At 41.9% G+C, this 23,860-nt stretch overlaps 1 protein-coding gene across 4 annotated transcripts in view; it reads left to right on the forward strand.

The window, feature by feature from the left end:
• The first annotated feature begins 1,426 nt into the window (after window positions 1-1,426).
• Window positions 1,427-23,860, forward strand: part of myh11a (myosin, heavy chain 11a, smooth muscle) — a 28,010-nt gene continuing 5,576 nt past the window's right edge. For 3 of the 4 annotated variants that reach the window (XM_041036129.1, XM_041036131.1, XM_041036132.1), the window contains exons 1-31: window positions 1,427-1,577; window positions 4,890-5,254; window positions 5,539-5,695; window positions 10,052-10,079; window positions 13,789-13,888; window positions 14,018-14,044; window positions 16,316-16,408; window positions 16,575-16,638; window positions 17,003-17,101; window positions 17,255-17,398; window positions 17,521-17,616; window positions 17,796-17,914; window positions 18,054-18,206; window positions 18,300-18,473; window positions 18,581-18,754; window positions 18,958-19,072; window positions 19,329-19,522; window positions 19,755-19,876; window positions 19,987-20,056; window positions 20,241-20,401; window positions 20,654-20,762; window positions 20,916-21,047; window positions 21,203-21,409; window positions 21,557-21,694; window positions 21,791-21,914; window positions 22,045-22,216; window positions 22,395-22,607; window positions 22,844-22,988; window positions 23,141-23,347; window positions 23,437-23,541; window positions 23,701-23,853. In XM_041036129.1, coding sequence (XP_040892063.1) covers window positions 4,913-5,254; window positions 5,539-5,695; window positions 10,052-10,079; window positions 13,789-13,888; window positions 14,018-14,044; window positions 16,316-16,408; window positions 16,575-16,638; window positions 17,003-17,101; window positions 17,255-17,398; window positions 17,521-17,616; window positions 17,796-17,914; window positions 18,054-18,206; window positions 18,300-18,473; window positions 18,581-18,754; window positions 18,958-19,072; window positions 19,329-19,522; window positions 19,755-19,876; window positions 19,987-20,056; window positions 20,241-20,401; window positions 20,654-20,762; window positions 20,916-21,047; window positions 21,203-21,409; window positions 21,557-21,694; window positions 21,791-21,914; window positions 22,045-22,216; window positions 22,395-22,607; window positions 22,844-22,988; window positions 23,141-23,347; window positions 23,437-23,541; window positions 23,701-23,853 — 4,137 coding nt within the window. In that variant the 5' untranslated portion in view covers window positions 1,427-1,577; window positions 4,890-4,912. The remainder of the gene's footprint in view (window positions 1,578-4,889; window positions 5,255-5,538; window positions 5,696-10,051; window positions 10,080-13,788; window positions 13,889-14,017; window positions 14,045-16,315; window positions 16,409-16,574; window positions 16,639-17,002; window positions 17,102-17,254; window positions 17,399-17,520; window positions 17,617-17,795; window positions 17,915-18,053; window positions 18,207-18,299; window positions 18,474-18,580; window positions 18,755-18,957; window positions 19,073-19,328; window positions 19,523-19,754; window positions 19,877-19,986; window positions 20,057-20,240; window positions 20,402-20,653; window positions 20,763-20,915; window positions 21,048-21,202; window positions 21,410-21,556; window positions 21,695-21,790; window positions 21,915-22,044; window positions 22,217-22,394; window positions 22,608-22,843; window positions 22,989-23,140; window positions 23,348-23,436; window positions 23,542-23,700; window positions 23,854-23,860) is intronic. The other variant, XM_041036130.1, reaches the window with a different exon arrangement.

The following is a 23,860-nucleotide window of genomic DNA, read 5'->3' on the forward strand; positions in this document are numbered from 1 at the left end:
TGTGCATGTTGACTCACTGTCACAGCTTCCTGGTTCACCTGAGTAGAACAGAGCCATTGTTAATGTTATCACTGACACCTGTAGTTTTAGTACTACTGTATCACAAGTCTAAATGTCTGCTGTCATAGTAACCTATTACAAGTAAATGTAGTGTAATTGTAAGGAAGTGTATTCATTAAGCAGCAGAATGAACCTCTGCTGTGTAGTATTACCATAATGTTTATGTATTAATTATTATTACTGATGCATTAACATGTAAGCAGCACTTTAATGTTGTAGTGGCTCATGGTGAAGCTTATTTTAATAAGTTCTTCATACATTTGTGGGTTGTTTAGTCTATAATACACTGTGGTGGAAAGTAAGTATATTTATTCAAGTACTGTACTAAGTAGTATTTTGAGGTACTTGTACGTTACATGAGTATATCCATTTTACTTTACTTTAAACTTCTACTCCACGACATAATAAACATAAAATAAGCTTATAAAATACAGTCCATTGTTTAAAAAAATTAAAAACACTGATTCCTTTTTGGTTTGTGACCTCTTACAAAACAGCAGTGTGTATCTGGGTCTTCAACTGTAGGAGCTGCAAGCAGTTTCACCAAGGAGACACTTCCTGTCTAAATGTTTCAGATGGTTTTGTTTAGAAAACTGTTTGAGGCTCAAAGAGGAAAAACTCTCCAATATTTCACAAGAAAGCGACAATTAGAGAAAAGTCCAATATACAAACACAAACATAAAAACATTTAGTTTTATTTTGTTTTGATTTCCCTACCCTATTAATCATCTCCCCATATTTATCTTGTCACCCCTCTGAGGGGCCTGGACCCTGCTGTGGGAACCTCTGGACTAAACAACCTAAAAGTATATAAAGTAGACAAGTAATTATACATTAAGCATCTACAACAGTAAAATGCTGCTTACACACTGTTGCATTACCATTATAATCATTACCATATATAATTACATAGGCATCAGTCATATGGGGAAACGTTACTGCAGAACTTGCAGAAGTACTTTTGATACTTAAAGTACATTTTGCTGCGTATACTTTATAAAGTAGCACAGAGGACCAGAAATGGCACTTAGGTACAGTACTTGAGTAAATTTACTTCCTCCACTGTCCTAGATCTAATTTCACATCCTACTGCACAGGTTTACCCACAAACACGCAGACACTGAATGTTCCAGTTCCATTTAACAGAGGAGTTTTCAGTCCTATGTCACTTCATCAGCAGGACTCCCTTCACCTTTCAGTACCTCTCCATTCACATCACAACTCTCTCTCTTTTAACCTGCTGGTGTCCGCAGTGCGCATGTCCTCTGCCTCCTGCCCTGCTGACGGATGCTGCGTGCCGCTGGACGCCGGTGGTGGTGGTGGAGGAGGAGGTGGAGGAGGGCCGGCTCCTGCAGCTCCACCCCGGCGCAGCAGTTCGCAGTTTAAATGGTAAGGCTGAGAAATTGACGGGGGTCATTTGGACTGTTCGTGTTGGGAGTACCTCGTCGACGCCGGCCGCTCCAAACCCCGACTTTCCAAATCCAAAGCTCCCCTGAACACAAATTTCTTCATATCATGTAAGTATGACATTTACTGTGGGGAGTCTTTTACCAGCAGCGATGCTGTAGTGCACTTGTCAAACCGCATCCCTTTCACAGTGTGACAACTGAAACTCCGTCTGAGGAAGAGGAATTAGGATGTTTCTTTTTTCTTTCTTTCTTTTTATTATGATTTTTTTTAACTCTTCAAGTGTGTGAATTAAACGAGGACTTAATGCTAGCAACACCTGAATATTCATTTAGAAAGTTATTACCTTACCTGGTTGTTGATAAGTGACGCTTTGTTTGCTATTTGCATCACTTCTTTTAAGAACTAATTGAAGAAAATGATAAAGTTTGGGACTAAAGTTTAGAGCAAATTATGTAAATAATGTGTGAATATTCACATTTATGCAGACTTTTATTTGTGTATTAAAGGATAATAGAGAGTAAACCTATTATACACACATGCTGCTGTAGATACTGTGAGGGGAAGTTAAGTCTGAATATCTTTACGCATGATTCTGACCATGCAGTTTCCTGCTTTCCAAATAAGGCTGCATGAATTATGTCTGTCTGACTTTTGAACGTTGTGGCTAAAGATGAGAACTGAGTGCTGACACTTTTCGCATGTCACCAGTGAAATCCTTCAGTAATGATGTTGAACGAGTTTATTTAATCTTCCTTCACAATCACTGTATTGTTTGATCTCCCCATACTTATGACTACATCTGCCTTTGTTAGACTATGTAGGAAATGTTTGTCATCCCAAAAAAACACCAGTATTACTGTCATTTAACTTCATGATACAGATGAGGACATTTACTATCTAAAAACAAAATTCCACGATTGCTTATCATAACATGATAAACTGGTTCAAGCTCAGATGCCCAGTGCAACAAAATGTTTGTGCTGCAAGCTGAACACCTTTGACTTATCATTTTAAACATAAGGGTGAAGGAAGAGAAGAGGAGGAAGTTATGCATTGAGAATTTTTTCGGGCTGACATACTTATGTTTAAACGAACCGTTCAGCAGTCGCTGGCATGTTCCTGAACAAAACCATTTCCCTTACAGGACAAATCAACAGTTGTTATCAGTCTATTTCGATCATTTTTGATTGAATTATTTTCATTCTGTAATCCTAAACATTTCACAAAGCATTTAAATCCAGACGTGTCAGTTATTAGGAAGATGATAACCGGAAGAATGTTTGTGATACAGCTGAGAGAGGAAATGAGTAAAATTATTCACAGGCCCTGCAGGTCAACCTTTTTAACCCACAAATAGAAAGGTCACTGAGTCTCCTGGGTGTCATTTCCACATGTTTATTATTTTTGATAGAGGCTCTAAAATAATTGTCCTGTATATTGGGCTCATCATAGGTTTTGTACTTATTTTTGCTTCTCAGCCACAGTGAGATGTGTTTAGGAAAATGAGCCAACATTTAATGATAGTGAAGGATTTGATAATCTTAACAGAAATGTAATACTTGATGGTTTACACTGGACTGAGCAGGTCAGGCAGTTTGTGGGCTGCAAGGGATATTCCTGTGTTATTGTGAGTTAGAATTAATATTATCTTTTAGTGATTTATTGATCCCCCCGGTCAGTCTATGTCAATCTGTTATCCTGTCAATCCCACTTCAGACACCTGTCCTCAACATACACTGGCTGACTACAAAGCTGTGTTGACACAGCAGAGAGAGATAAAGGAGACTTTACCAAGGTATCAAGGCCATGTGGTCAAACAGGGGTGTATGGGCGAGGACCTCAACTGGCTGCACTTACTGTATCTTAAATAGTCTCATTTCACTGGACTGATTTTCCAGTTTCTGTTAAAATGGAAGTGTCTGTCTCTGTCTCCAGTTAATATTTATGCAATATCTTTCAGCAGTTTCTGGGTGGTTTGGTTTGGCTGGTTCCCGCGGGTACATTTATAGGCTTTCTCAGGAGGCTCAGTGGCTTTTTTACACAGTTCCCACTCAATTAAAGTGTGTGCCAGTCGCAGTGTGCACAGAGGTGGAGATGGGGAGACGTGACAGCCTGTGGACAGGAGTGACTCATTGTTTGTAATCCAGGAATCTACTCAGTAGTTCATAGGCTGATCCAGCTGGACACATCACAGCATGGTTTTAGTGTTGTATTAGACTCACTGGACCAATTTTGTTTAGTGGTTGATTGAGGCATGTAGTTCAGAACATGATGATAAATTTGACATATTTACTTCCAAGCTGTATTTCAGCTTTTGTAATTCATGTTTTTGTAGAATCATTTGCAGGTACAACTCCCAGACATGGCTGAGTCTCAGACACTTGTTAACATAATTTAGCCACTGACTCTAACATTTAAAAATGAATGCCGCTAGGGGCCCATATGAAGCATGACTGTTAAAGCCCCGGGCCCCCCTCAGGCTCTCTGCCTCGCTGTTATCATTTTGAAGTAAACGACGAGGCCGGCAAGAGACATACTATTCCCTATATGGGCTTTGTTTGGGAGTTCACTTGCCTTGCTGTTTAGGTCCGCAGAAAAGAGTCCTGCTCCAGACAAGGGGCCCATATATGGTCATCACAGCACGAGACTGAAGCCTCCTAGCACAGAGACAGGGAGAGAGAGAGAGAGAGAGGGAGAGAGATGTGGAGGGGAAAAGACATGGAAAAAAAATGGATGTCAATTAAGCAGTGACTTGATGATTGAGTATGGGTGCATGGCAGTGAGCATTGAAGGTTTGAGGATATTTCAGATAAAGCTGTTGACAAACTGTACTGGTCTTTGTTACTGAGTTAATTAAAATCAATTTCCCAGCCTCAATCTTTCCATCTAGATTAGTGAGGGAATTGTTTGTGCGTTTCCCTGGTGGCATGTGTGAAAGTGTAGGGTCGAGAGGGGGGTGGAGGTCTGTGAGAATGACTGTACTCTGGAACTCCCCGATGGATGAAACATGTTAACTCTTTGAGTTACAGCCATAGGCAGGAGGCAGCTTCTCTAACATGTCTCTTACCCTTGGAGACTCATCATTTACTGTAGTGTTTAGTTAACCCTTGTCTTTTTACTGAAAAAGAGAAGAGGATTACAGCAGCATGGATTTTTTAAATAATAATCTGTGATGTGTTTTATAAAAAAAACATAAAAAGTGTCTGCAACTGATGCATCACAGTATTATGTCCTGTAAGATACACTGCGTTGAAACTTCTTTTCTTGCCCTCTCGTCTTCATTTATTTCCTGTCTTCCTGCCTTGCTGTGTTTCTGCTTGCCAGTGTTCTTTCCTTCCTTCCCCCCTTGCTTTCTGCCTCCCTTCCACTGCTGCTTCCTTTATGGTTCACTCATCCAGTGCATTTGTTGCCTTCAACAGTTGGCCCTCCACCTTAACCCAAGATGTCCAAGAAGGCCCCAAGCGAGGACGAGAAGTTCCTCTTTGTTGACAAAGACTTCCTTAACAGCCCCATGGCGCAGGCCGACTGGGCGGCCAAGAAGCTGGTGTGGGTCCCATCGGAGAAGCATGGCTTCGAGGCAGCTAGTGTCAAGGAGGAGCACGGCGACGAGGTGCTGGTGGAGCTGGCTGATAACGGCAAGAAGGTGACAGTCAATAAGGATGACATCCAGAAGATGAACCCACCCAAGTTCAGCAAGGTGGAGGACATGGCCGAGCTCACCTGCCTGAACGAGGCCTCTGTGTTGCACAATCTCCGCGAGAGGTACTTCTCTGGCCTTATATATGTAAGTATACACCAAAAACATGTGAACTCTCACAAAATCACTCACTCACACCAAAAGAGTTCTGTACTCAACTTCATTGATTCCCTAACCTTTAATCACCAATCTTAACCCACTGAACTATATCCTAATATGATTCTTTTATTCAAGCCCTGACCCTACAAGATGCTTAAAAACTAATGCCCATACATTAGTGGATTTTCACAGTATTTCAACTTATATAATTGTAAATATATAATACAAACTGTCCTAAATACTCTCTTCTTTCTCATGGTCTCTTCCCTCAGACGTACTCTGGTCTGTTCTGTGTGGTCGTGAACCCCTATAAAATGCTGCCAATCTACTCAGAGAAGATCATTGACATGTACAAAGGGAAGAAACGACATGAAGTCCCCCCTCATATCTACTCCATCACCGATAACGCCTACAGAAACATGATGCAAGGTAGGATTTTATACTGTATTTATGCAGTCGTGTGCTGATTCATGTCAAAGCAACACAATAGTTGGTACATAACACACCCAGAGCTGTCGCACATAACAAAGCAGACTGTTACTTTTTGCAACTGCAGGCTGCTGGCCTCTTACGTTTTCAAGTGATGTGTGTCAGATTGAAGTGTGGTCTGGTAGCTTGAAGAGCTTGGTGTGGGTGAGCTGTGGTATCAGCTGTCAGAAGTCTTGCTCTTGTCTCTGTGTGATGACAGCTAGCAGCCTTTTAGCTCTATCATGTTCACAAAGTGGTTGATAAAAAACCACAAATTGACCAGTGCTGCTGGGCTGATAGTTTATTATTGTGTTTATTATTATGAACAGTCCAAAGGCATCGTCAGAGCTCCATCTGTCTGCTGCACAGTCATGGCAAAGTATGTTGGTATGAAAAATATAATCAAATTGAAAAGACTACTTAATGGACTGTTTGAGAGTCAGTGTCTCGTAGAGGTGACGATAGTGGAAAGCGGCCTTGGCAGAGTCATGCTTACAGTAAATGGCTCTCTGCTAACCCACTCTGTAGTGGTGCGACTTCAGAGCAGCTGGTTTCCCATAGAATCTGTTACTTGTGCTTCCAGGGGGTCATGCCCACTGCACTTCATGCTGACGTGAGGATGTTCTCTCAGAGGAGTTGACATCTGGATTGAGAGATGGGTGGAGGGCAGTAAAACATTTCCTGTTTCAGCAGCCTCTCCTTCCTCATTCAAATCATCTAACTTTACTTTTTCTCTTCAGGTCAGGTTAAATCCCAAAGATTTTTTTGCCTTAGATGAAAGAAGAAGTTTTAAAGGTCCTGTTAAATGGGCTGGAGTTTGTACTTTTTATTTAAAGTTTGAATTTTGAGAATTTGGAGTTTGTTTGGATTTTGAGGATGTTTGGACAGGACTAACAAGTAATTGTTAGGAAGTAACTGTTTGGAGAGCTCAAGAGAAAGTGGGCTCATCCAGGGCCATAGTGTCCCAGATCTGTGGCTGCAGAAAGAGCTGCAGACACTGATGGTGTAGACTTTGTTAGGGACTTAAAATAGACAACTGATCATAATGCTGCTGATGTCAACTAAGCAGCTGAGGGCAGTGGTAAACCTGCAAGTTTTACATAACAGTAGAGGATGGACAGATCACTCCCAAGTCTATGATCAAACTCTGGATAGTTTTGTGATTTCATGTCTATCATCAGATAAAACTCTGCATATCAAACTATGACTTGCACAAGCATTCACAACAAGCTTGTTATCTGTTTTCCATCAGTCCCTTCACGATAACTGGCATCATTATAGACAGAAATCATTTCTTCTTCCCCTCTTGTCAAAATGTTGTTAATATTTAAACTGATGTCACTTATTCAAGATGATTGTGGAGGATTTTACCAAAGACAAACATAAAGTAACCTTTTCTCAGCTGACTATGTTATAGTTATTATAGTTATAGATATTTTATTATTACACACTCACACTGATCACTGATCTAATACACGGGATACATTGTCCCTACTGTACCTGCCATACTGATGTTGTCACTTCCTGTCCATCTTTATCTTAGGGAGTTTAGCACACACAACTTATGCAAGTGCACTTCTGAGCTTCTAGCTCTGCTTCTTTCCTGCCGGTTAAGATCTTTGTATTTTAAGGGAAATGATACAACGACTGTTGCTGAAATGATGTCGGACAGGTATCTGGCAGCTCCTAGACATGACGGATCATGTGAAAAGGAAAGAGAAAAGCGTAAGAAAAGCAACTGCGACAATATCCAGGTCTAATCTGTGGCCAGACATACTGTAACGTCAGATCGAATGTTAAGATAATGTTCCACGTCCTGAATTCCTTTGGCATTGTGATTACTAATGTTCTAAATCTGTTTTGGGTCCTTGATTTTGATGATGTAACGTAATGCTTAATGCTTGCCCTTTATTTAAGAGCGTAGCTGTTACTAATATGTGTACGTTGGAGGATTTTACCAGACCAGTACACAGGAAACGATTGTATTTACCATTACAGCTATGGTGTGTAAACACAGAGACATAAATAAACAAGAAGGGGGAGGATTTATTGGTGTTTGTGTGGGTGTTTGGATTACACTTCTTCAGCCCATCCTCGCAGAAGAAGCCATACAGCTGCAGCTGCATCTAAAGGGAAGATCACACACTTGTTACCACTCAGGACACAAGGAAGAATGTGTGATGATTTGCTGCATTTGTTTCAGACTAAACAAATCTTAGGCTCATGATATATGAAATGACAACTGATATTGTAGCTCATTGACCACCCAGCAGCTTTAAAATTGAACGCGTGGCTTTAAGATGCTTTACAACCAACTGAAACAAATGAAGTGAGCAGCAAAAGCAATGACGGTATCGTCAGTTAATGAATACAGAGGTAAACATAGAGGCAAAGCATAAAAGGAAAGTAGTAAACACTTAGTAAACATTAATGTCACATAAAAGTGAAACTTTAAAAACAACTATTAAGATGTGTCTGAAAATATACCAGAGATTTTACCACCATAAGCTCTTTAGGTAAGTTGTTTCAAAGCCCGGGATGTCTCACTAAAAATAAATTGTCTCTTGTCTTTAATTCACAAATCAGTAGAGACAGAAAGAACCATCTAATGTGGGTTCTAATCTCTTAACGGGCATGTTTGGTTTTAACTCTTGAAGCTTTTTAAAACATAATGTATATCCAAGAAGTGTAAAGCCTCAGGATAGTCTTTGTATAAATATTTTCTTCATCCAAACGGTTACAAAAATGTTAATAATGAAACTACACATCTATGAGCTCCTTTTGAGCCTTCATTATATAACACTGTGGCTGGCAGGGAATTGTTATTGTTGATACATTGGAAGGATTTCCCATGAAGAAGTGACTAATGACGCAGGACGTTCAACACTGGGTGATGTAGAATGGAGTGAGTGGAAGTGGTGCAGAACTACAGCAAATCCAGATAAGTCTCCTAAGCTTTGAAACATTCTTCCTCCAGTCCTGGCAGAGATCCCATTCCTCCCAAAATGTTCCTGGGTCTTTGATGTCCAGGAGATAAAAATGTGAAATTCCCATTGGGAGTTTTCTGTCCCCAGCAGCAGCAGCGGATGACTGATGTGCTGTTCTTCTGTGCTCCCAGTGTATTTGCAGTGCTTCTCAGACAGGTTCAAAGACGTTGACACTCTTGTGCAATCAGATTTTGATTTTTACTTGATGTGACTGAACGAGCTACACAAAAATATTTTGCAGTGACGAAAAAAACTGTCTCTCCTCTGCTCACAACTCTGGCCACCTCTCCCTCTCCCTCTCTCTCTCTCTCTCTCTCTCTCTCTCTCTCTCTCTCTCTCTTTCTCTCTCTCTCTCTCTCTCTCTCTCTCTCTGCCTTAATTAGGAAGTGCAGAGAGGGAACAGGCTGCATTTTGTGTGTGTATGTAAGGAATGGAACCAGAGGAACAGCAGCCAAACTTGAGTCCAAACGGAGAAACAGCATCCGTGCAAGTTTACAGTTCAGGGCAAGCTGCGCTATGTAACTGTGTGTGTGTGTGTGTGTGTCCTGCATGAGTGGATGTCAGTATTAAAAAATGATGATGATGATGCTGCACATAACTGATGCTCTTCACTGGACTAAGATGCATGATTATCATTCAGTGCTCTGTGTCGAGCCTTTTTCCCCACATTGGATCATTTTTGCAGTGCAGCTTTAAGGTGTCATTTACTGAGAGGTTTCATGTGGAAAACTGACAGCAAAGTTATCTTTTCATTCAGCAGTACTCCCTGTACTCCCCCAGGGGTGGTTTGTATGGAAGGATACAGTTACAAAATAGCCGTACATGGACTTGGTGTATTCTCTCAGGAGTATTTTTGGAGACTACATGATGACTCATTGCTCAGTACGTTCAGAGTTGATTTTTGTGGTTAACAATCAAAGTATTTGTGGGAGTTACATGTTTCTTTAGGCACGGGGGAGCCTTTGCAAATCACACAGCCTCCTCTGAGCTTTGAACTGAGTCCCAGCTGGTGTCTCAAGCTCTACACTAGATTGATCTTTATTCCTGGAGAAAGGCTTGGAGTTTCACTTGCGGTCTGTACAGAAGTGTACTGTGTTATTGTGCATAACTGTACACACATCCTCAGGCCAAATATAAGGGGAAAAAGACAATAAAAGTCCCTTGTGCTTGTAACACATAATGAAAATTATATATTTGTTCTTTCCTTTGGTTTACCACCTCATTTTACTGCTTTTATAAGTGATCTGGACACTCACTTACACACTGTGTATTTGCAGAATGAGCTGACATTAAAGTTGACTAACAGTTTAAACTTTCTTTGTTTCCGCAGATCGTGAGGACCAGTCCATTCTCTGCACGTAAGTGAAACTCTGTCACCTCCAAACTCACCTTGGTCGTCTTTCCTTAACCTCTAACCTAGACGTCACATTAACGCTCGAAGGAAGGCTGTGTGTGCATGTGTGGAAGAACAGTTACGTAATGCTTGCGTAAACACAGAGTTAAACAAATGAGATACCTGTCTGGTCTCACAGCACCCAGTTTCAGCCAGGTAGAAATCATTCATAATTTAACAGTAATATGTTTTTTTTTTTTTTATTTGAGGATGTTGCTGAATGAATGCGTTGCTGTGAAGCTGTGTTGCATTCAAATGGAACAAAGCTGAATGCGCGTTAATGCGTTTGCAGCGCTCCCTGGGGACTGTGGCCTCGCTCTCCTCACAGACTCTCAGGAAGTATGCCCTGCATCCTGATGGGAGAAGCAGATTAGCTCTCCAAATGTTTGGGCTCCATTCTGATTGTTTATTTGTTTTAAGCTAATTATTGAGCATTAGACATCCAGGGACAAACAGCGTCCTTTTGTCAGGCAGTGATACCCTGGTCTGTGGACTGGTCTGAACTTGACTTTAATTCATAGAACACAAAGTTAACCATCGTATTCATTCATTATTCCTTTGTATATTTTAATGGTCTAGTAGGCTCTGTATTTTCTATAAAAGTTGTATGTATGTATGTCCAGGTCATGATTCGTTTCAAATAAGGTGTATTCCCTACTTTTTCTAGGAAGTGTAGCTACTTGTTGTTGTTGTTCTCTACAAAAAAAAAATATTTACACTCATGTGCTGTACATTCCACTGGTTTATGTTCTATGTTTATTTCAGTCCATTTCCAGTGTAAACATATGACGTGTTTACGTCACCGGGGGGCTAACTGTGGAAAGGAGCAAGTAAAGACACGCCAAAATACAGGCAGGAAAATTAAAGCAGCACATGCCATTTTGCACCGTACATGGACTATAAAGGTTCTTCCTCCACTGAGTTTTCTACAATCATTGTAAATTGGCTGATCGGCATCAAACAGCTGATACAGGCTAACAAAGATTATAATGTTTTCTTTTTCCTATCTTTGAATTAACAGTTGCACCTTTGCTGCTCAGCTGTGTGTTCCCAGTTGAGGAAATGAGAGGAAGGGCTTTTCCAACACAAGGCTGTTTTGACTCTAAATAATACTGATGCCAGGATGCAGCAAAATCTTTGATCACATCAGACCATTTCCTCTACTATCAAGCTTTCTTTATCAAAGGAAACGTTGGAGAAGTTTGGTTGTATGTATCCGTGTCTGTGTGGGGGGGGGGGGTGTTAATAGTTAACAGCACAGACGTACGAAGGCTGACTGTTTGATGCTAATGTGACAAATCTCGTGATGAACTGGACGTGATATGATACAGTAGAGCTGAAATACAAACTCTGGCTCTGTGTCAGTCAGGTCCTCACAGTCACTTTAAAGTTTCTGTCTGAGCCAAAGCCGAGCTCAGCCTCAGGCTCAGGCCTCTGGAGCCATATATGGGAGAAAAGTTTCTGGTGCAATACATGGAATGCCATGTATGACATTCTCCCCCTGTCTGTCTGTGTGAGTGTGTGTGTGTGTGCACGTGTTTAATTGCACTGTATGTTCTTTGTCAGTGTTGTTTTTACAGCAGTTCATCATAGAGGCATTGTATCTTTACAGTGAGAAATTTAGCTGAAGTATTTGTGAATACGTTGTCATGGGAGACAACTTCACCTACTTCCAAGATGCACGGAGGGAAGGAAAACAGTCTGAAGGGGAAAAAAAATGCAATCCCTATAATTTAGCTCCCTACTATAAGACCACAACTAATTAAAAATTCAAACATGATCACAAAATTGAAGAGTCTTTTTTGGTCACTGAGTATATTCTAGTGATTCTAGCAGTGCTTATATTCCTCAGATTCCTCCACACAGTAGCAAGAATTTACCCTGGGAAATAGTTGGGAGCCTGCTTAAATCCATTCTCAGTATGTTGACATTTCATCTCAGCAGGGTCACCAGTTTCCTTCGTCTAGAATTCACAGTATGTGTGTGAAAAACTGGACTGAATGAATGATCACAGTGGCCGTAAAGTAGCAGGATGTTTCTGAAGAGTCTTTTCTGACTCGGCTGAAGGCTCAAAGGCATGACGTGTGTTACTGGAGGAGGAATTTCTGTTTTTCCTTGAAATGCTGAGGGATCATTCAACTTTCCAGTAGACTGAGAGGACAGGAATTTATGTCCTCAACAAGTGGCTCTCTGCCTTGTTGACCTATGACCCTTTGAAATAATGTAATCTCTCCTCACATTTCATCACAGGTTGCTCACTTTTTTTTTTTTTTTGTTAAGCAGAGAAATCAATATTCAATATTTTACTGAAGGAAAAACTTAAACTTCACAGAATCATAACAAAACATGATAACATCTCTGAATACTAGCAGTATGGTACCTCTGGCAAATATGATCTAATCCATTTTATCCTTTCCAATAATCTTATGATGGTAAGTGAAACCTGTGCTGATGGTAAACAGGACGCGCAGGATGAGACAGTTTGATCGACCATCTGTAGGAAAAAACTCCCATCAGAGTTTATTCTGCGCTAATAGCTGCCTGCAGCAGGAGCCGGGATGTCGTGTGTCCTTACCAGACCTGAACAGGACAGAGTAATTAGATTCCTCTCAGAGCTGCCAAGCCCTAACACAGAGAGCATCCCATGCCTTTTATGGACCCATATTCCTGAGGATGTGTCTGTGTGCGAGACTTCTGGCTGATAGCTCTGGGTTCGTTCAACTTTGTCTATCTAAGATCGTTTTCTGGAAAAAAAGAATGTGTTCTGGCTTCTGTTTGAAAACATTTAAGATTGAAATTGTTTATAAAAGACAGCACACCTTTTAGATGTGTGACTAGGTTGAGGGTCTGTGTCACATAACTCCCATAATAATTTTGTAAATGTCATAGTTTCCCCCAGCTACACTCACACACAGATTTTGTTGCCATGAATTGTCAGGTGATTAGGTCTGTGCTGCTTACAGGTAGCCATTTATGTAAAGGAATAAATCACCATTTTTGTGTGCATGGTTTTTAGATTGGTATTACTCTCAAATCAGTATCAGAGTATATATGAGGCTTTAGCCAGCAACTTAGCATAAAGACTGGAAACAGGAAACAGGAGGACACACATAATGCTCAGCCTGGCTTTAGTCCGAAGGTTATCCGCCTTAAAAAGGCAGCAATGCGAAGAAAAATGTTCTTCACAAAAAAAAAAGGCATGAACAGACTTCCTGCCTGTGCCTCTCTGCAATTTCAGCTAAGCTAAGCTAAACAGTTGTTGGTTAAAACTTCACATTTACATTAAATAAATTAGAGTGTTATCAATCTTCCCACCTATCTCTTGGCAAGAAAGCATTTAAAATCTAATTTTGCCCTAAATGTGTGTGGATTATGAAAGTGATGGTAAAAGGATCCGAGTGTAGAAGACAGACTGAACAATAACATTATGCTTTGTGTCAGGTGTTGGTGCGGTTATCTCTGCTGCACATGATTTCCATTCAATTAAACTGGGTTATTGAACTGTGAACAGAAAACCTGTCAGTGCTGATTATCTTCTCTCTACTCTCTACATCTCTCTCTCTCTCTCTCTCTCTCTCTCTCTCTCTCTCTCTCTCTCTCTCTCTCTCTCTCATTCCCTTTCACTATATCTCCCCTTGCATCTTTTAATCCCCTTCTCGTTTTTCCTTCTCTAGTGGGGAGTCAGGTGCTGGAAAGACGGAGAACACCAAGAAGGTCATCCAGTATCTGGCTGTCGTGGCCTCCTCACACAAAGGCAAGAAGGACAGCAGTGCTGTAAGTATCCGTGTATCCAGTGACTAAGTTGTATGACAAGTTAGGATCTGCCAACCAGTTCCCTCACTCTTCAAAATATGTAGGAAACTGCCCGGTTTAATCCTGTATATCGCCATTTCCTCCAAATAGCAACAATCAGGATCACAGTTTGCCTACGTGAGTAAAGGGGAATGCCTGGAGTGTATTTTTGTGTGTGGTGTTTGTGTGTGTTCCTTCATTAGGTTAGAAAAGTGCATGAAGATAGTGTCACTGAGTTACCCCAGATTTTTTTTTTTTGTTTTTTGGTTTTTCTTACAGCAAGGGTCAAGATCCCAGATCTTACTGTTCTTGAGTTAGTTAGAAGGTGTTTCCCCTAACATTTGTTATTTCTATATCTTTACCAACCAGACCTGATTTAAACTGCATGATCATCATCATCATAGTGCTGACTCGTAATCACTTTTCAAACCTGAAAAAAATGTTCAGTGAAGGACGTCTTGTGTTGCAGACTCCTGAACAGGTTTATCGTGCTGAGTTTTGTGTCATCTGTCTCCTTATGAACACCCTTTCACTGCCAGTGGAGATTAGATTGAAGCCTCCCTGGCAGTGAAAGGGTCTCTCACAGATCAACGAGCACAGTGTGAGCATGCCCATCTCCTGGTCTTGTCTATCAAACACCGACCTCCCCCCTCCTCCCCTCCTCCCCTCCCCCTCATCCTCCTACCTGCCAGTTGCCCTGACACGGGGCATTGACTGTCTTGTCCTGTAGCATTTATTGGACCTCGTGGTTTGCACAGTGTGGCGTTTCTAAAATCACAGACATTGTGAGGCTCTACTGACTGTTCAACACCCTGACTGGGCTAAAGCGAGCTCAGAGACCCTCTTTAAGCATAACTGTTTTTGAACAGCTCTTCAGGCTGGATCACGCCTGAGTAAGACAAGTGACAAGATGACTCCTGACTACATGTTTATGGTTTGTGGTATTGCTCCGAGGATGATGTAGGTATTGGAAAGATTAATTTGTGGGTCAAAGTGACGCCTCCCCTCGCCACTGACCCACAGGGTTTTTGCCTCAGAGGAAATGTACTGCACTCTGTCCTCTGTAGGACCAAAAGGCTCCCACGGACCTCGCCTGAACAGAAATAGCATCGGGTTGATCTCTTTGCTCTGTTCTCACTTTCTTTCCTCCTCAGGCACTACTTTGACTCCTGCTGCTTCTGTCTTCCTAAGTATCTCTGTGTAAACAGAATCTCAAAGAAAACAATCTTTCCCATCAGCTGTTACTTTCACTTTCTCGCCATTTTTGCTGTGCTCTATTTCTCTTTTCCTTCTCTCTCCTTTCTTTCCCAGTGACATAAATGAAAAGGACCCTCCTCTCTGTTTTGCCAACTCTGAACTGCGCCTCATCCGCTGGTCGGTATCTTTCCTGTTTTTCCATGAACATTAAAAAAATCTGACTTTTATCTTGATGAATCTAATAGACTTTTCCAACAGGACCACAAAAGTACAAATTAAAAAACAACAAAATATAGCTTCATATTTTCACCGAATAAAAGAAGATTGTAAGATTATCACCTTTGCCTCTTTATGTAAATTAAACACAACAATCTTCTAATAGGCTTTTTTTTTTCAAATTTATCATCATTAGGGAGAACATCATTGTTGTCATCTCACATTTCCAATTTCAATCAAAGTATTGACACAAGTCGTGCTCTCCTTCTCTTTGTGGCTTTAGCTCGTTTACAGGCTAGCCGAAGGGAGTGTTTTTAAGTGAGAGAGTAGGTGAGGTAGAGGTCTACAGCACCTGACCTCGATGCTGGGCTGACACGGGCCCCTTTGATCAAGTGGATTAGCTCGATGCAAAGTGACGGGGTGTCTGCCTCATTTACTGACCATCGCCCAGCTCCACCCACCGGTCCTCAGGCTCTGCAGTCACGCTGGAAGCAAATCGCATCTCCACAAGGCTGTTTGTGAATCAGAATCATTGTAGTTTGCCGATGCACTGAATCCAAAGACTTTGGCAGGATTCTTCATGGGTTTTGTCACATTAACGTTATTGTGATGCCCCATCTTGACCCAACATAACCTTACTCTTGAATCTCCAGCTCTTTTTCCATGCCATCAACTGCAGCTTCTCCTCATTTTAACAGTTTTTCTCAAAACGGGTAGAGAAATGTTTAGTTTGTGAGTTTGTGTTACATAATATATTGCAGAAACTCAAAGGAGATTAGTATAGAATTATAGATTTACTTGTCAGCATACAGTCCTTCATCTTATTCTTTTATGTTTTCTTTTTACTCATCAGTGATGATATTCTGGTAAACCTACCCTACCCCATACCCACCCTGAACCACCTAATCCCCACCAAAACACCACCTACTGCACCCCACCTCAAGCAATCGATCAGCGTGTAACAGCAGTTTTTCTGTATATCACTGTCGTCACTAGGGGGAGCTGGAGAAGCAGCTCCTGCAGGCCAATCCCATCCTGGAGGCCTTCGGAAATGCCAAGACCATCAAAAATGACAACTCCTCCCGATTTGTGAGTTTGCCCTTTGCAGAAGTGGATGTTTTGATGTTCTGGTTTCTGGTGTGACACAGTTCTTCAAGGGGAAAGAACTGTTTTACATTGTTTTTACATTTGGTGCATGTCTTGTTAATCACACCAGTTCATCCTGTAACATCTTCTTTCCTCATCACTCCAACAGGGAAAATTCATCCGTATCAATTTTGATGTGACCGGCTACATTGTTGGAGCCAATATTGAGACCTGTATCCTTTATTTATTTTCTAATTTTTGACACATTGTTCATGTTTTCTCACTCTAAGAAAATTTTGGTCTTTGATCTGGAACATGAAATGTGGTCTAAAATAACATTTCTGTGGGATTTAAAATCTGTCCCTAAATTAAATGCATATCAATTGTTTTTCCTCACATAGGGCATGTGTAAATAAGTAATTAAAAATTGTATTACCTCTGTATATTCTTATTTATTTAGGTAGCATTTAACCACAGAATGAGGCAAATCAGACAGACAATGGCACTGAACTCAAATCTTCATATGGGGCTGAACAGAGGTTCGCACAGCATGAGCACAGAATACATTTGTTTCCTTTAACTGCTGACTGCTCTCAGATCTGCTGGAGAAGTCTCGCTGTATCAGACAGGCAAAGACAGAAAGAGCCTTTCACATCTTCTACTACATGATTGCTGGTGCCAAGGACAAACTGCGCGGTGAGTTACAATCTACGGCTCTTCTCTCTTCCATAAACTTTGTAGTATTACGTCTTTTTGAACAGGTATTGCTTCAGTCACTGATTGAACACAGACTAGAACTATGAAGATACATTAAATCACCAAGTAACCCTGTGTGTGTTTTCTTCTCAGAGGAGCTTCTCCTGGAGCCCTTCAGTAATTACCGCTTCCTGAGTGCGGGCCACGTTCAGATTCCTGGTCAGCAAGACGATGAGATGTACGAAGAGACCATGGAGGCCATGAAGATCATGGGCTTCACTGATGAGGAGAGAATCGGTATGAGTGATAATTCTGATCTTACCTCTGCTTGACGAGAGTAGGATGGGCTGCTTGGTAGTTGGATTGGGTAAGATGTCACTACTTCATCTCTTTGATGGTAACTGTCCTCCTTGTTTCAGATATCCTCAAGGTGTGCTCCACGGTGATGCAGCTGGGAAACATTGAGTTTAAGAAAGAGAGGAATCAGGAGCAGGCCACTATGCCAGACAACACTGGTTAGACACCTCTGCTTCCTACTACTAGAAAGTCTGTTAGCATGTGTTTATTAACTTCTGCTTATTTGACAAACTACAATATAAAAATGTTATCTACAGCAGTGACACTGAACATAGACAGAGAAAAGGAGACAACAGATAATTTATGTTCACCAGCACATGTCTTCTTGTCTCTCCAGCGGCTCAGAAGGTGTGTCACCTGCAGGGCATCAATGTGACAGACTTTACCAGGGCCATTCTCACCCCTCGGATCAAAGTGGGCAGAGAGGTGGTGCAGAAGGCGCAGACCAAAGAGCAGGTACTACAAAGCACTGTGTGAACCCATCAGACCAATTCTGCTTATAATGATCACTTCCCAAACCTGTCATCTGAGTTTAAATCATTCTTCATCACTCTGGTCTCTCATCACATATTTTCCCTCTGTTTGTATCTGTTAGGCTGACTTTGCTGTTGAAGCTCTGGCTAAGGCTGTGTTTGAGCGACTGTTCCGCTGGATCCTGTCCCGGGTCAACAAAGCCCTGGACAAGACCAAACGCCAAGGAGCCTCCTTTCTGGGAATCCTCGACATCGCTGGCTTTGAGATCTTTGAGGTATAGACATGTTGATCACAGTGTGTGACATGCTGAACACCAAAATATTCATACAGGATCAGTGTCTTTATCTCTGTCTTTTGGTCGTTGCAGGATAACTCCTTTGAGCAGCTGTGCATCAACTACACCAATGAGAAGCTGCAGCAGCTCTTCAACCACACCATGTTCATCCTGGAGCAGGAGGAGTACCAGAGGGAGGGCATCGAGTGGAACTTCATCGACTTCGGCCTCGACCTACAGCCCTGTATCGAGCTCATCGAAAGACCAGTGAGTGGTCTTCAGGCAGTACACACGGCTATCAGAGATATTTTAGGATTTAGATTGATGTGTCTTAATTCAAATGTTGGTTTAGTAACCACTACAATTCTCTGTAGAACAACCCTCCTGGTATCCTGGCCCTGCTGGATGAAGAGTGCTGGTTCCCCAAAGCCACAGATATCTCCTTTGTGGAGAAACTCGTGAACACACAAGCAAACCATGTGAAATTCGCCAAACCTAAACAGCTCAAAGACAAGACAGAGTTTTCTATTCTTCATTATGCTGGGAGGGTGAGTATGGATGGATGTGAGTAATATGATATAAACAAAATGTGGTTTCCTGTTGAGGACATAAATCTTCCAGTATTTTCATGTTGAGTGTTAATGTTAGGTAATGTGATTTAAAAAAAAATGGTTACTGATTTCTGACATGTTGTAAAAAAAAAAACATACATGTTTCTGTAAAGCTCAAATAACAGTGGTGTTGTTTGTAGGTGGACTATAATGCCACAGCCTGGTTGACAAAGAATATGGACCCTCTAAACGACAATGTCACATCGCTGCTGAACAACTCCTCCAGCCAGTTTGTCCAAGAACTCTGGAAAGATGGTGAGATTTCTGGTTTAATTGGTTTTAGTCAAACGTAGCTCACAAACAGTGGGTTACATTTATAATTAAAGGCATCATCTATGAGAATACTGTCAGGTATTGTACAGGTAACATGGTAACATAGTAAATTAATGAATCAAGGAACTTAAATTACAACCAAAAACATTAAATCCAGCATGGTTTTTTTTTTACCATTTTAAGTTCAGTGAACACCATTTTTTTGGCCCATTAACATAAAGATGTGTGGTCGTTTCAGCGGACAGGGTGGTTGGTCTTGACACGATAGCCAAGATGACGGACAGCTCCATGCCGAGCGCCTCAAAGACCAAGAAGGGAATGTTCCGCACGGTGGGACAGCTCTACAAGGAGTCTCTGGCCAAACTCATGACCACACTGCACAACACCCAGCCCAACTTCGTCAGATGCATCATCCCCAACCACGAGAAGAGGGTAAAGAACAATGCAGTGGTATTAACAGTGTCTTGTATGGCAAAGTTCCTTTCAAGACGAAGTCTACCTCAAAACAGTTAGGAAAAACACCAGCACTGTAGGTGATAAAATAACTTATTTGACATATTATCATATTGTTTCAGAGCAGTACAGAATAGTGTTATATATCCACAGTATTGAGGGAATTACGTGACTTTCCAGTGCAATAAAACTGAAATCCTGTTCTCCTCAGGCAGGGAAGCTGGATGCTCACCTGGTCCTGGAGCAGCTGAGGTGTAACGGTGTGTTGGAGGGGATCAGGATCTGCCGACAAGGATTCCCCAACCGAATCGTCTTCCAGGAGTTCCGCCAGCGGTGAGTGGGACCCGATGGCTCGCTAACATCATGTTTTCAAATCTAGATAATAATATTACTGTAAAGCTTTCTCACCACATGAAACTTGACATATTTCCGTCTCCACACAGTTATGAGATCTTGGCTGCTAGCGCTATCCCCAAAGGTTTCATGGATGGCAAACAGGCCTGCTGCCTCATGGTAAACGTAGTTCAAAATCTCAAACTTTGCTAATAAAAAAAATTAATTAATTAATTAAAAAAAAAAAAAAAAAAAAAAGTCACAGCCTGTGCAATCACACGGATATTTTGTAGCCATGCAGGCAGTCTTACTCTTTGTGAGCCATTAACACCTCTCCTCTCTCACTGATCTTCCGTTTATGTAGATCAAACATCTGGACTTGGACCCCAACCTGTACAGGATTGGACAGAGTAAGATTTTTTTCCGCACAGGAGTGTTGGCCCAGTTGGAGGAGGAGAGAGATCTGAAGATCACTGTGATCATCATCGCCTTCCAGGCGCAGGCTAGAGGCTTCCTGGCCAGAAAGTACGAACATACAAGCCTCCTCACACATACTTTGCCTGCTCTAATAAATTGTACTGTCTGTGATGCATCATACTGCTCACAGGTTCAGTATATCTAAGCTTTTAGACAGTATTTTGGCTCTTTGGCTTTTTTTTTTTATGTGTAGAGGGATGATTTCATATTCTTTCTGTTTCTATCACTATAAATTAGGATCTGGAACACTTTGCATTATATTATGCATGATAAATTGCTTTTACTTCTGTATTTTTAAAGGGCGTTCGCCAAGAGGCAACAGCAGCTCACAGCCATGAAGGTGATTCAGAGAAACTGCGCTGCCTACCTCAAACTCAGGAACTGGCAGTGGTGGAGGCTCTTCACAAAGGTCAGCTGATTATTCATGTAACAATATCACAGTGCAACCTGGTTAGGCTCTCTTCTTACTTTTAATATTGATTGTTCATGCGATTAAATTACAAGCATAGCCTTACCTCGCCTCGACCCCATGTTAAACATGTGATGCTGTCTCAAACCGCAGGTCAAGCCTCTGCTGCAAGTGACCCGACAGGAGGAGGAGATGAGTCTGAAGGAGGAGGAGTTGCAGAAAGCCAAAGAAGTTGCTACAAAGTTTGAATCTGAGCTGAAGGAGATCACCTTGAAACATACAACGGTAAAGGATGCAGTCTGCAAGAATGACACAGACACATCTTTGGCATTTGCTGGTTGTCACTGTCATTTAAAACTGAGTCAAAGTGCGTGGGTTGTCTACCAGGAGTCTACTGATAATGAAGCTGAGCCAAATCTTTTCGTGTCTGTCTGCTCCAGATTTTGGAGGAGAGGAACGCGCTGCAGGAGCAGCTTCAGGCAGAGACAGAGCTGTATGCCGAGGCTGAGGAGATGAGAGTTCGTCTGGCGGCTAAGAAGCAGGAGCTGGAGGAGATCCTTCATGAGATGGAGGCGAGGCTGGACGAAGAGGAAGAACGTTCTCAGGCGCTGCTGGTGGAGAAAAAGAAGATGCAACAGCAGATGCAGGTCTACACATCTGTTTCTTTACTAAATGTTTATTTGCTGTTGTTGTGTTGCTATTGTTGCTGTGGAGAATTTCACTTTCCTTATTTAGCTATTCAGACTTTGACAATGCAATGAAAGTTCAGCAGAAACTGAGTCTTTTTTATGTAGGAATTGGAGGAACATTTGGAAGAGGAGGAGGACGCCCGTCAAAAGCTGCAGCTAGAGAAGGTCACCTGTGAGGGAAAGATCAAAAAGCTGGAGGATGACATCCTGGTAATGGAGGACCAGAACAACAAGCTGCTGAAGGTAAGTGCTGGAAAACAGCATTCATCAGAGAGGCCTCGATATTGGTCAGTCACTTACTAAAAGGGTTCCTGTGACCTGCCTCGTTGTGTTTTGCAGGAGAGGAAGCTGATGGAGGAGAGAATTGCAGACTTCAGTGCCAATCTGGCTGAAGAGGAGGAGAAGTCAAAGAACCTCACCAAGCTCAAAAATAAACATGAGTCCATGATCTCTGAATTAGAGGGTAATCCTCTTTTATGCACTCTCGTGTATTAAACACATTCAAAGCACTACTTCACTATCACAACTGGAGCTTTACTTATCCTACAAAACTTAGATTTGTGCTAACTGTTATCCCACTCCTGTGCTAATAGTCCGCTTGAAGAAAGAAGAAAAGAGTCGCCAGGAGCTGGATAAGGCTAAGCGGAAGTTGGAGGCAGAGTCGAATGACCTACAAGAGCAGATAGCCGACCTGCAGGCACAGATTGCTGACCTCAAAGCTCAGCTCGCGAAGAAGGAGGAGGAGTTACAGAACGCTTTGGCCAGGTGAGGTCCTGAGAAGTGACAGAAACATTACCCATGTACAGATTTAGTCTTCAGCACACCTGACTCTACAAATGTATGCCGCCATATCCTGTATACCACATCAAATTTAAACTTTTAGGGTGCTATTTCTATAACGTCTATTATAGTATTCACCTCTGGGCTAATTTTTTCTTCTCAGGTTAGAAGATGAGACAGCCCAGAAGAACAACGCTCTGAAGAAGATCAGAGAGCTGGAGGGACACATCTCCGACCTGCAGGAGGACCTCGACTCTGAGCGGGCGGCCAGGAACAAGGCAGAGAAGATCAAACGGGACCTCGGGGAGGAGCTGGAGGCCCTCAAGTCTGAGTTAGAGGACACCTTGGACACCACTGCCACTCAGCAAGAGCTAAGGTTAGTCATACAATACTAAAATATCCATTATATTTTAACCATTGAACTTATGGTCTTTGTTACCCAGAGTAACACACAATAAATGTTGAATCCAAATAAAGTTAAACAGATCATCAACTCTGAAAGTAACCAAGAAACATGAATATTCCTTTGTCATTAGAATACTCATTTTAGAGAGAGGTGTAGAAGGTCATTGTTTAGTAAACATCTGCATGATCCATCCATCTGTTCTGCAGAGCCAAACGTGAGCAGGAGGTGACTCTGCTGAAGAGAGCCATCGAGGACGAGAACCGAACCCACGAGGCCCAGGTCCAGGAGATGAGACAGAAACACACCCAGGCTGTGGAGGAACTCACAGAGCAGCTGGAGCAGTCCAAACGAGTAGGCCTGCATTTTTTTATACACTGTAATAAGTAGTTAGGTGCCAGTTAGCTTCCTTATTTAGGCTGATAGTGTTTCTGTTAAAAACCATTTTCCTTTTTTCTGTCTAATCTAAATGATATTGATTTTTCTACTTTCCCTGTTCCGCTCAGGTGAAGTCAAACCTGGAGAAGGCCAAACAAGCTCTGGAGAAAGAGACATCAGAATTAACCATGGAGGTGCGCTCACTGACCCAGGCCAAACAAGACGGGGAGCACAAGAGGAAGAAGCTGGAAGGTCAGGTGGCAGATCTGCAGTCACGCTTCAACGACAGCGAGAAGCAGAAGGCTGAGCTGGGAGAGCGCTGCTCCAAGATCACTGTAAATAATCACTTACATCAGTACAGTACAGTAATAAAAATAGCACACATATATGCTCAATATAAATATAAATCTTTATCTTCATACAGGTTGAACTGGAGAGTGTGACAAACCTACTGAATGAAGCAGAAGGCAAGAACATCAAACTGAGCAAAGATGTTACCAGCTTAACCTCCCAGCTACAGGACACACAGGTATCTGGACTGAGAGCAGAATTTTAGGAGCTATTTTATATTCCCTATACTGTTTACATGTAGTATTTCCTGTGATAATTAAATAAATTCACATATGAATACTTGCTCACAGTAAGTTGAACTGAAAGCACTGACCTTTGACCCGGTGTGTTGCGACAGGAGCTGCTGGCTGAGGAGACACGTCAGAAGCTGCAGTTCTCCACGAAGCTTCGACAAGCAGAAGACGACAAGAATAGTTTGCAGGAGCAGCTTGAAGAAGAGATGGAGGCCAAGAGGAACGTGGAGAGACACGTGTCCACACTCAACATCCAGGTCAGAG

This window comes from Toxotes jaculatrix, chromosome 4 (genome assembly GCF_017976425.1).
Source record: "Toxotes jaculatrix isolate fToxJac2 chromosome 4, fToxJac2.pri, whole genome shotgun sequence".
NCBI lineage: Eukaryota > Metazoa > Chordata > Actinopteri > Toxotidae > Toxotes > Toxotes jaculatrix.